Genomic DNA, 12,354 nt, shown 5'->3' on the forward strand with positions numbered 1-12,354 from the left:
TAATAGGGCCACACCGAACAAAGAACTAATTAGGTCCATCGTTCTTCCGTCAAAGAAATAAAGAGTTTTACACTACTAAACTGTTATAAATAAAAATATAAGCACTTATATACCACACAAAAATGCACATATTAATGAAATAACATGTACTTACTTTTTTTTTGTCAACAACATGTACTTACTTTGAAAGTCAAAATATAACAAATATTAAGAACCAAGTAACATAATAACATTTTTATGAATTTTATATTGTAAGAAAAGTAGGTTTTCTAAAAATAATAAAAAACATTTTTGTAAAAGCTGTAACAAAAATAATAAAGGTCAATAATATTTTCATCGAGAAATTTAAGAATATTTAGTTTTATATTTTAGTTCTAAATATATATGATATAAGGATTGATATAAGGGTTTATATTTTAATTCTAAAAATATATGATATATATTATTTTTTTACTTTTTGGTTTTACATTTTAATTTTCGAAGATAATTAAATATGATTAATATAGAAACTATCTTTTCATACATAAGAAAAATAGAAGTCATCCATATAGAAATTAAGTATAAAAATTATCAAGCTAACTCCACATATTTCTTAATATCTAGCTCTATAAAACCACACGAGGCATTGGCGGATGCTGCATATCTCAACTTCCTCCAGAACTATCAAGATACAGAATACCTAAAAGAAAGGGCTGTCCTGAACAGTACAAGAGGTGAATCTCCAGGGTCCCATTGAGGCTATGGAATATTTAAGTTCTGATACCATTGAGTTGGAAGCTCATCAGATGATGATTGGACCAACCACTACCCGCCTGAGTACCTAAATTCTCTAGAATTTTCGGGACTGCCCAACCACAGATTGTGCTTGAAAGTTGGAGCTCCAATGATGCTGCTGCGTAATCTTAATCATGATAAAAGTTTATGCAATGGTACGAGAATGGTGGTCACCTTCCTAGGAAACAGAATTGTTAAAGCTAAAATCATGACTGGGACAGATATTGGGGAAGAAGTTTTGATCCCTAGGATCCAGCTCATTCCCACCACACCATCCATCCCTTCACTTTCCGTCAATGACAATTCCCGATCAGATTGTGCTACGCCATGACAATCAACAAGAGCCAAGACCAAAGCCTGAAACAAGTTGCTTTATATCTCCCTCACCCTGTTTTCACTCACGGACAGTTGTATGTTGCTATGTCTCGAGTAACAACCCCATCTGGTCTTAAAATATTAGACGAAACTTCCGATATGGACGGTGAAGATGGAGTTACTAATATCGTCTACAAGGGAATCTTCAAGGATGTTCGAACAACTAAGGTTATAACTACACTTTATATAATGCAACTATATCAAACTTATTACTTGAAATCTCTTATTACTTGCAGTGAAAGCAAGCGGCACCCGTACGACTTTGATGTTTCGTCAACAAACATCGTTCCCAAAACTACCATCACTATTATTTTGATACTCTGCACTCTCTTTTCAGTTTTTACATTTCATGCACACACAACTCTTATTTTATAGTTATACAAATCTCGGATTAATGGCAACATAGTTATTAAATTTTCTATGAAATTTACTAAAACCTGTAAAAACCTAACTAATATATAAACTTTAATATAACACAAACTATACCCATTCAAAAATTTGTTATATTTTATATCCCGTCCGAAGGGCGGGCCGACCCTAGTTATTAAATATTTTAAGGTTACAATCTCCCCTTATCTATCTATTGAATACGATATTAAATTTGTAAGCCAATCATGTATTGAACTGATTTAAAATTTGTCTCAAAACAGCATAATATATTAATAGTATTATATTGATGACAAAAAATATATTAATAGTATTATATTAATAATATATTTAAATCATACAAGGAAATTTTTTTAATATAAATTTAACCCAGCATAATATATTTATCAATGTTTTGAATCGGCACCATAGTTGGGTCAATGGTAGGACTGGTCCAATCGATTTAACCGAGTTTTAAATTTTAATATAATTTTAAATTAAGTAACTATATATATATATATAACTATTAGAATTTGATAAAATTTTATATAATTGTTAAAATCTAAAAATGAAAAAAAAAATTCAAAATAATATAAAAATATGATGAAAACTAATTTATTTAGATACATATTAAAATAATATGATTTTTATGAAATCTTTTTAAATTTTGCAAATTTTTCATTTTTAACTTAAATTTGAGAATACCGGATCACCGATTTTAGCGGGCTTGATCGGTTTCTGACCAGATTTGCTGGTATAGCTCAGATCTGATTTTTAACACAAGCCGGAACCGGCTAGAAAAGCAAATCTCGGTCTGATCGGACAGTTTGGTCCGTTTTCAAAACACTGATATTTTTACATAGATGTAATCATTTTTATAATAACATAAATCATCCCACACATATCTAATTATAGACAAATATAACATGATCCAATAATGCAATATATGGCCTCAACAATAAACTAAAGTAGTACAAATGCAACTATTAAAATTTTGTGTTAAATGTCTATATATTTATCCTAAAATAAATACCCGCACATGTGCGGCGGTCAAGCTCTATTTTATTTTTAAAGTTCAATTTAACCATGGCACATTTATCCAGAAACGAAGAACCAAACCAAATTGAAAAAAGGTTAGGTTCGGATTTGGATCATATCAATTATACTAGTGGATTTTATATCTCAAAACCCGAAAAACTTGAACCAAACCGAAAACCGAATGAGTACCCTAATTTCTATAATATAGTTTGTATATTTATAAATATTAACTATATTTAGTTTTAAAATAACTAAATAATTTTTAAAATATTATTCATGTCGAAATACTCAAAAAATAGAATTACTTGAATACTTTTTATTCAAAATATTTAAATTATCTGAATTATCCGAGTTATTATCTAAAAGTTTGATACTTAATAAAAACTCATTTTTTCACTTTTTAACCCAAAATTAACCAAAAAACTGGAACCAAACCGAACCGTAAACCAAATTAACTAAACCGTAACCGAAATGAACTTTCTAAATACTCGAACGGATCCTAACCTTTAGAACCGAAGAACCAAAGAATCGAAAGAACAGAACCGGAACCGAATCGAGAACCGAATGCCCGTGGCTAGTTCAACTAATCCCTAGACTAGTTTAAAAATAAAATAGATTACCAAATAAATATATTTTTTTTAAACACGGGATACATCATTATATAATCTTGATTGATGATACAAAATGATAATAAACTATCCGCAACATATGTGATATTGATAAATACCTTCCCATACAATTTCACGACGAAACTCTTCCCGTAACACTCAGATAAACATATGGTTATGCATGTACAATATCCATGATGGACATGCTCTCTTCGGAGCACACGAACACAACAAACGGTTTTTCATGCAGCCCTTTGAAACTTCCGTTAACCTTTTTCATCTTATAATCTGCAAGAAATTACATCTTCTGGATATTAAACCGCATACCTGGTATAGAAAATTTTAAACCTTGACCACTGAACCATTGTACTTCCACAAATATCAGTTTTATCAGTTTTCTAGTAAAATGGTTTGGTGTTCTCGAGAGTTTTGGTGTTGAATTTTTTTTCTTTTCTATATATTAGGGGTTTTCAGAGCTTCGGGGAGAAAAGTTTGATTCCTTAATTATTTGAATTCTATTTACTTTTATCTTCTAGTGATTGGTTTGTTTATATTTTGTGTCAATCATTAATTTCGCGGAATAACTTATTATATAGAATGTAAGGAGATTGGGTTTTAGAAGTGTTCTTAAAACTAGACCGGATCGATGGTCGAATCGGGTTCAACCGTGAATCAAAGATATAGTTAGGTTTGGTTGATGGTAAAACCCAAGGGAAATCAAACCGAAAAAAAAACAAAACCAGAGAACCATTGTTGAACCAGTTTCAAACCAGTTTCAAACCAGGTTCGATTACTAAATGTAAATTTTGAATTTCAGTTAGACAATTACTTTTAATTTTATATCATAAACTATTTTTTCGTTTTATCTAAATAGGTAAAATCTTTTAGATATATGGTTTTCAAAGAATTTTTCGGAGATTTTTATAAATTTCCACCGTTATACTTATTTAAGTTTTTAATTATACAAAGTCTCAACAAGTTACAGTTATGGGTCAGTCGAATTCAAATCTACAGTACAACTTACTGGTTCTTTTTCCACTTTTATTTTGTATTCTAATTGATATCAGAAGATAATTTGGATTATCGTTTTATGTACTTTTGTATTTTTGATTCTTTTTGGATTGTAGTAAACAATGGAAAGTGTCTTACTTAACTTTAAAATTATGAGATGTTTTGGTTGATATCTTTAATTGGATTTATATACTTATTCACGAAATAATATATTCATATGTATAATATTAGTTATAAAATTAATCTTAACTAAATTATTAAACCCGGTTGGGCCATAATAAACCATACCCAAAAACTTTTCCGGTTTGGTTGCCAATCCGATTTTAAAAACATTGGGTTTTAGAATCGTTGCACTTGACTAAATTTATAATATGATAGTTAGGATGGATTGAAAGAGAAGAGTGTTCCGTTTTGATTTAGGCGGTAAGTTATTTTCATTTGTTTGTTTTTGTTTTAGGTCATGTCTGCTCTTATGTTGTTTATCCGGTTTTGTATGTTGCCAAGCTCGACTATGGGACTATTAGTTTTTTACTTCCAATTTGGTAAAAAAAATTATGGTAGCGCTTTTTTATTATTGTTATAAGTTATAACATACAGGTAAATGCCATTGTCATACAAATTATTATGCTTAACGAAGAAACTGTAGCCATATGTCATGTGTTCTTTTAAACGTTTAGTTACTATTTTTTTCTCCTATAGGTTGGAGTTGTATTGTGTTCACTGAATTTGTTATTGCTTAAGCTATTACATATTTATTTTTGTTATTGCTTAAGCTACTACATATTTATTTTTGTTATTGCTTAAGCTACTACATATTTATTTTATATTTATTTTGGTAAAATGTTAAATATTATACCAAGTTTTCAATTTGAGACAGCGATTACAAAAGTAACTAGTAGCGGAATGCGGAAAACGAAACCAACATTTCATTCGCATCTTCCTTGCTTAAATTTGATCTGTGTTTTTTTTAATTAAAGTGGTCATAACTGATGTTTTGTTGGAAGTGGCTTTCTTTCATATAATCACCTTATTATTAAAAAGAAAAAATATTTCACTCAAGTGAATTCTCATTTATAATATCAGTTACATCTTTTCATATTCTCTGTTATCTTCCTTTCTTTTATCCAAATTCCTACATCTTTAGTTATATTTCCACTGGTTGGTGTTGAACAATAATTTTCAACACTCTAATCCCACAACAAATATAGTTTAACAAATAGACAACATTTTAGCTGACAAAAAAAAAAAAAAAAAAAAAAAAAAAAAAAAAAATTTTTTTATTTCAAAACAACATTTTTTTATTGCACAAGTTCAATTACTTACATTTGTCCACGTGAAAAAGAAGTAAAATTCGTCAAACACTAACTTATTCTCAGAGAAAGCAAAGATGAAGAAGAGATTGTACTAATTCTGAAACAAGAGTCCCTGAAAACAAATCAAAGGTCTAATTAACAGATTACATGATGGGGTGTCTTTTGAGTGTCTTTCGATTATGCTTCGTCCGTACGTACAACCCACCGTTCTTCCCTGAACAAATCAATTCAAAGATGTCAAACATATTTAGATCACTGGCTCGATTTGTCTTGCACCAGACGAGCATGAGTGTGGTTGCCCATGCATCCGGCAGTCACATTAGCCAAATACTTCCTTGGCAATGCTATTCCGAATCTCTTTGCTTTTCTTTCTCTTTTCTCCTTTTTGACGATGCTTTCATCCTATTGTGTATAGTAGTCATTCGAATGCAAACATCCATAGTTAAAAAGAATGATGAAGATAGATATATGATTGACTTTTTATATCCAATAGCATTAATTAAATTGTTATAAAGAGAAATTCTTACCTCTTTTGATTCTATGATGACGCTTTCGGATTCCATCGACTTTCTCGTGTCTTCAGCATCTTTTTCTGTAAAAGAAAAGGATAATTTGTTTCAATAAATCGGTTTTGAACCATAGAAAACTAAACGTATATAAGACAAGAAAGTACGTAATATCCATACAGTTTTGCAACATAGAGCAAACTAAACATATCTGAGACAATCTAGGTAATATCCATACAGTTATGAAAAAATAGCATTCCAAATAGAAATATACTCCTAGCAATCATATATATTCGTGTAACGTGCGTGCATGCATCCATAGTTAATCCACATATATGAAATTGAAGAGTAAAAATTTCTTCTTCTTTATATTTTTATTTGGTACGAATACTTGAAATAGCATTAATTAAGAACGTAAGATTTACCTTCTTCATCATCATCAGAAGTAACATCGATGCAATAAACCCTAAAGCTTGGAGATCCAGGGCATATCATCCTCTCATCAAAGTTGCTCATCCTCCCTTCATCATGATCAACACAATCATCTTCTTCCTTCTTATCATTGATGACCTTGTCATGCTCATTATGGTTAGAACCATTATCTCCCTCTTTGTTAACATTCATGGCTACATCATCAACGAAATCATGATGATGATTGTCTTCATCTTGTTTCTTCACTTCTTTAATACCATCTCTCGACGAAATATTTTCATAAATAACCTCTTTCTTCTCTTCCACGTGATGATCAGGCACAGGAGCAACCTTAGCCGACAACTTCAAGCTGTCGTGTTTCTCCTCCATCTCTTCTCCGTCGTCAACCTCAGAGGAGCCGTGCCTTAGAAGCTCCTTCTTGGACAACGTCTGGTTTCCTTTTAAGACGCTTGCATGGCTCCGTTTCTTCATCTCCTCTAATCTTCGCCGGAGAAGCGGACGTATTCCCGCGGGAAGTGGAACAACGCCGCCCTCTTCTGCTCTCGCCGCTGCCGCACCTCCTAGCCTTGAGCCACCGCAGCCCATAACAATAAAACTAACAAATATATGGTGTAATCGCCGCCACCAAAGAGATCTACGGCGGCGGGTTGGTGGCAGAGGACGAATCTAGACAAACAATAAGGGAAAAAGAAGAGAGCCAATTGATTGGGAGGACGTGCCGGAAGATAATATTTAGGAATTAGAGAAGCCGGCGAGATTATTAAAGGGTTGAGATTGTGTGCTGGGGTTGATCGGTAGTTGCAATTTATTTGCTAAATTTGGTAATTAGTTATTTATTTAGGCAAATGCATAGTTGGTTCTTATCTAAGTGCATATGCATTCTTGTTGTCACTTTTGACTCACAGTTAGCAGCCTCTCCTGAATTTGCAGATAACTGTGATGACTAACTTACTATATTGGCTTCAACGTATCTTTATCTTTTGTTTTAGAAGAATCTTCTTTGCCTTTACTTATGAAACTGAGCAATCAGTAAAAACTTTTTCTTGGGTTCACCCCTAGGGTGAACCTTCACCAACCAATAGAAAGTTTTTATTTTAGATCTAGTATCTTTTAATTAAGGAAACAAAATAACTTGCCAAATTATATTATGCTTTTAAAATAAAAAATTAAAAATTAAATAAATAAAAATAACAATAGTTCTAAAAAAAGATTATTTAAAAAAAAATATTTACTTTTAAGATTTAGAGTTTAGTGTTTAAGATTTATAATTTAGAATTTATCCAAATGTTTAGTGTTTTTCCAAGGGTTTAGGGTTTACCTAAGGGTTTAGGGTTTACCCAATGGTTTAGGGTTTACCCAAGGGTTTAAGGTTTTCCCAAGGGTTTAGGGTTTAGGATTAGAGTTTAGGGTTTAGTGTTTTGTTGACAACATGTTTAGTGTTTTTCCAAGGGTTTAGGGTTTACCCAAGGATTTAGGGTTTAGGATTTGAGTTTAGGGTTTAGTATTAGAGTTTAGGGTTTTGTTGACAACATTTTTTTTTTGAATTCGCTTTTTATATATTATTTTTATTTATTTTTAAATTTTATTTTGAAAAAATAATATAATTTGCCAAGTTATTTGGTTTCTTTAATTAAAAAATACTAGATTTAAAATAACAATTTTCTATTGGTTGGTGAACCTAAGAATAACTCATCAGTAAATCAGGTTTGATAATATTTATGGTAATTTTGGCAAAAAAATATTTATGGTAATATGGTATACAATTTTCTCTCATTTTACCTTCCAAAATAATCAGAACTGAAATAGTAATGTATGCAACATACACCCTGTAACACCCGCCGCCTCAACATTAATCCAGGGTTACAAAACGGGGTTAAGGACACATGTCTAAACAACTGACATTTCCCGTGTTCTGTTACTGGTTCCAAAGATCCCGATGCATTTCCTTCTATACAAATCCACCACTCCCAACTATTTCCGTGACTTCTACTTCGCACAGGAGAAATGAAAGGGAGGACATGAATAATGGGTTACTCATCGAACCAGTTCTAGACCGGCCACCCCGCATGAACCTCTATATTTCTCAATGTGAAACGAGTATTGACTAACCACTAACAATCAACATTTCAATACAATCAAAATAATGTAATGAACTCAGTCATCTCCACACATATAATTATGACTCCAAACAACCTAGAACTCTAGGATCTACCGCACGCTCAAGGGGTCAAATACCGATCCCCCATCGTGGGATCCCTAAGTGATCACCCGCCCTATATGCTCACCAGCCCATCTGCAAGACTTCGCTTTGGTTTTTCTGGTGAGAGAAAAAAGTTTTGTACTATGAGCGCATTGGTTGTATTAGTACGCAGTACATACATTGGTTGTTTTGTATGATGTGAAAATTCGTAGGAAGTTTCATTGTTTTCAACTAAATAAGTAATAAAAGAAACTGTTTACATTTTTTTACAACGTTTACATAATCTTTTGATAAAAAAAACTCTAATGATCCAGAATTATTGTGTAGTCATCCATTTTTTTCTTTGTTAGTATGATGATCTTGCTCGTTTGATGATAAAAGTTTTACAAAATATTTACTAGTTATAAAACCCATGACTATATTATTTCATCTGTATGTATTCTCTTTGCCTTTTTCTGTTACTATATACATAACGTGTTTTCATTTATATATTTTGTAGAAACATATATATTTTGTATATTTATTCTTATATCATCCCCTGGACTTTTATCATTCTCTTCATTGGAATGAGTTTTACCCTCTTGTACTCGAAGCCCGTAGGTAGAGTTGGCAAAAAAAGAAGATGATTTTGGATTTTGTTTTGCAATAACATTTTGTTGTAACAAAATGTTATGCTTCTCAAATAGACTGCAGAAACACATGTTGGCACCTCAGCTTGTTGGTTTGCCACATTGCCACTAGAGCTTGCCTTAAAATAGACTAACCAAAAAAAAACATAGAAGGCGGAGAGAACAAAGAAAAACCAATAGTGAAGCAGAGTGCTCCATGCATGGATTCAATCAACAGGATCATCAACTTCGTGTTTCCTCCTTTAGCCTTGTACGGACTTTTTGTCTTCTACCCAATTTACCAGAGACTGAAGTCCGCCGTCTCCATCTGGCGGAATGTTTTACGGGAAAATGTCGCCGGAAAAGTGGTTCTAATCACCGGCGCAGCTTCTGGCATAGGCGAGGCAAGTTTAGGAACCAATATTTAATGTTTGATGATTAATCAAGATTAAATAGATGTGGATGTGGATGTGATAGTGTATTGTATAGGCTTTAGCATATGAGTACGGGAAGAAAGGTGCGTACTTAGCACTTGTTGATATAAGAGACGAACCTCTCTTCCACGTGGCGGCTCTCGTTGAGCACTATGGGTCCCCTGAAGTCATCCCCATGGTCGCCGATGTTTCTAAGATCATTTCCATCGCTGGTTTACAAGGGGTTTATAAGCAAACCTCGTATCAGTTTTTGATTTAATAAGTAATATAATTAAGTGGGATGGTTAGAGGTACCTCTTAATTAACAATTTTAAGGGGTGAGCTCTAAAGTACGTGGCAAGTGGAAATAGTCGTGCATTTCCCCTAGTTTCGTTTAGTGAAAAAAGAGTCATTCGACGCGGGAGAATTAAAAAAAACCACCGACGACGATTATTTGGCGACTCGGGATCGTTTTTGTTCTTAGGTAAATCAATACGAAAATCGATTCTCCGAGTTGTTTAGCCGTCGATTTATGGATTGCTACTTGTTCGATGTTGTTTTCCTGTCAATTTTGTGTTCGGTTTTGATTAACAAATTGAATTGGGCATCGATTTGAAATTAGGGTTTTCGTCAGGGTTCAAAGACGATTTGGGATTTGGGGCTTTCGTCTTCGTTTGTGTTTGTTTTCGATTAGATTAGGTTTTCAAATCGATACAGGGTTCGTTTTCAAATTAGGTTTTCAAATTAGATTTTGGATTTGGTGCTTTCGTCTTCCGTCTTGGTTGAGAATATATTTGCAAAATTTGGTAACCAACAATCATAATTATTTATATTTTTTTCAATAAACATATTTTTTTTTTCATAAATTAAATAATATTAGTTTATTCCTAAAAACCCCACTTTGGAGTTCACCTATGGACACCCAAAAAATTGAAAATCCTTAACTTTACAAAATTAATTAAAAAAAAAAATCTTTTTTGCTAAGAACCTCTCCACGACTGCGAACGTTTTATCCAAGCTGCGGTTCTTCATTTTGGCCGATGTATGTCAATAGTCCTGATTATATTCTAGATGGTTTGTTTGCGTTTTACTATAAATAATCCAGAGCTAGTACTTTATAAATAATTTGAGTACAATATAAACGCCAAACCAATTAAAATAAATATACTATTTGTTTTTGAGATTTTGTTTAAACTTTACATAAAAACATTTAACAAGTTGTAATTCGGAAATTTTAAAATCTATTATTCATATATACTACAAATATAAAAATCTGTAGTACTGATTGTGGATTTTTATTTCTTTTTTTTTTGGCAGTGGATCATCTAGTTACAAATGCAGGAGTTGCTCCACTCTATTTGTTTGAAGACATCGACGATCTTTCCATGGCTATGCCAGCTATGGTAAATTTACTCAGACCAAAGATCTCTGTAAAGAAAATATGTTTTCTACTAATCTGTGTAATTGTATTTTTTTTCCCACAGGACAAAAACTTTTGGGGATCTGTGTATTGCACCTTCTTTGCTTCTTCGTACTTAAAGAAGTCTAGAGGAAAGATTGTGGTGATTGCTTCTGGATGTGGATGCATTGCTTCACCCAGATTGAGCTTTTATTGTGTAACACTTTTCTATCCATTTGCCTTTTCGTACTTGTTTAACCTTTTGATCTTAAACACTCATCTGATATCCTTGATTTTCTCTTGATGGATTCAGGCGAGTAAAGCTGCTGTGATCGCGTTTTACGAAACTCTAAGAATTGAGTTTGGATCAAAGGTCGGGGTTACCATAGTAGCACCTGGGGTTGTTGACTCAGAAATGACCCAAGGCAAGTTCATGACAAAGAACGGACAATTCATAGTGGACAAAGAGCTCAGAGATGTAAGCATTTCTGGCTTAATTTATGATCTACTTTCATAGTTGTAAATAATATAAAAGTCAAACTCAGTATGGAAAATAGTAGGATGAACCAAAAATGTATGAGAACTTATCATTCCAGGTATACCCGCAATTTTATATTTTTGTTTTTTAAAAAATATTTGCCCAAGAGTTTTGTTCATCTACTCTTTCAAATATATATAGATATTTCCTATACATGCATGAAGAATAACTAGAAAATATAAATTAAACGATGGAGTTTAGTTTCAACGTTGACATTGTTATATCATATGAAGCAGGTACACATAAGCTTATTGCCAGTGGAATCAGCAGAGAGGTGCGCTAAAGCGATACTAAGGAGCGTGTGCAGAGGAGATGGGTCACTACAAGAAAACATCGTAATTCTGATGGACATTCTGACGGAAAATGAGATCCTCGGAATATTCCGACGAATTTCCGAGGAAATTCCGAGGAAACCCAAATTTGTGTTTCCTCGGAATTTCCTCGGAATATACCGATGAAATACTGAGGAAGGCATATTCCTCGGAAAACACCGACGAATATCCGAGGATATATTATAGCCGTTGGAGAGCCGTTGGGGATTTTAAAAATTTCGAGGAAATTCCGAGGAAAGAGCCGTTGCCGTCGGTATTCCGTCGGAATTTCCTCGGTACTGTCGGCAGCATTTCATCTATAAATACCCGCACCCCCCAACCTCTTCATTCACTCCATTTCTTCATCCTCTCACATACTATATTTACACACGAATTTGATTGAAAAAAACATGTCTTCTTCAAATTATTATCGTTCTTGGATCGATCGACCTCATTTGGATC

General features: G+C 32.8%; 2 protein-coding genes across 2 annotated transcripts in view; one reads left to right on the top strand and one right to left on the bottom strand.

Annotated features, from left to right (window-relative positions):
* Nucleotides 1-5,459: 5,459 nt before the first annotated feature.
* On the bottom strand, nucleotides 5,460-7,136 carry LOC106326149. The gene is made up of 3 exons (XM_013764169.1): nucleotides 6,417-7,136; nucleotides 6,013-6,077; nucleotides 5,460-5,887 (listed from the first exon to the last, which is right to left on the bottom strand). The coding sequence occupies exons 1-3, from the start codon at nucleotides 7,006-7,008 to the stop codon at nucleotides 5,738-5,740; spliced, it is 807 nt and encodes a 268-aa protein (XP_013619623.1). The 5' UTR covers nucleotides 7,009-7,136; the 3' UTR covers nucleotides 5,460-5,737.
* A 2,316-nt stretch (nucleotides 7,137-9,452) lies between these two features.
* Nucleotides 9,453-12,354, top strand: part of LOC106326666 (11-beta-hydroxysteroid dehydrogenase-like 6) — a 3,512-nt gene continuing 610 nt past the window's right edge. Inside the window, exons 1-7 of the mRNA XM_013764580.1 lie at nucleotides 9,453-9,635; nucleotides 9,721-9,877; nucleotides 10,630-10,686; nucleotides 10,962-11,047; nucleotides 11,129-11,260; nucleotides 11,357-11,521; nucleotides 11,815-11,897. Of these exons, the coding sequence (XP_013620034.1) occupies nucleotides 9,453-9,635; nucleotides 9,721-9,877; nucleotides 10,630-10,686; nucleotides 10,962-11,047; nucleotides 11,129-11,260; nucleotides 11,357-11,521; nucleotides 11,815-11,897 (863 nt within the window). The remainder of the gene's footprint in view (nucleotides 9,636-9,720; nucleotides 9,878-10,629; nucleotides 10,687-10,961; nucleotides 11,048-11,128; nucleotides 11,261-11,356; nucleotides 11,522-11,814; nucleotides 11,898-12,354) is intronic.

Source organism: Brassica oleracea, chromosome C2 (assembly GCF_000695525.1).
Source record: "Brassica oleracea var. oleracea cultivar TO1000 chromosome C2, BOL, whole genome shotgun sequence".
NCBI classification, from domain to species: Eukaryota; Viridiplantae; Streptophyta; class Magnoliopsida; order Brassicales; family Brassicaceae; genus Brassica; species Brassica oleracea.

Excerpts from the sequence above, each read along its gene's own strand:
- LOC106326149 (XM_013764169.1), bottom strand. The coding sequence starts at position 7,008 with ATGGGCTGCGGTGGCTCAAGGCTAGGAGGTGCGGCAGCGGCGAGAGCA. Across the intron at positions 6,078-6,416 it reads TTCTGATGATGATGAAGAAG|AAAAAGATGCTGAAGACACG; the intron begins GTAAATCTTACG and ends TTTCTTTTACAG. Across the intron at positions 5,888-6,012 it reads TCATCATAGAATCAAAAGAG|GATGAAAGCATCGTCAAAAA; the intron begins GTAAGAATTTCT and ends TATACACAATAG.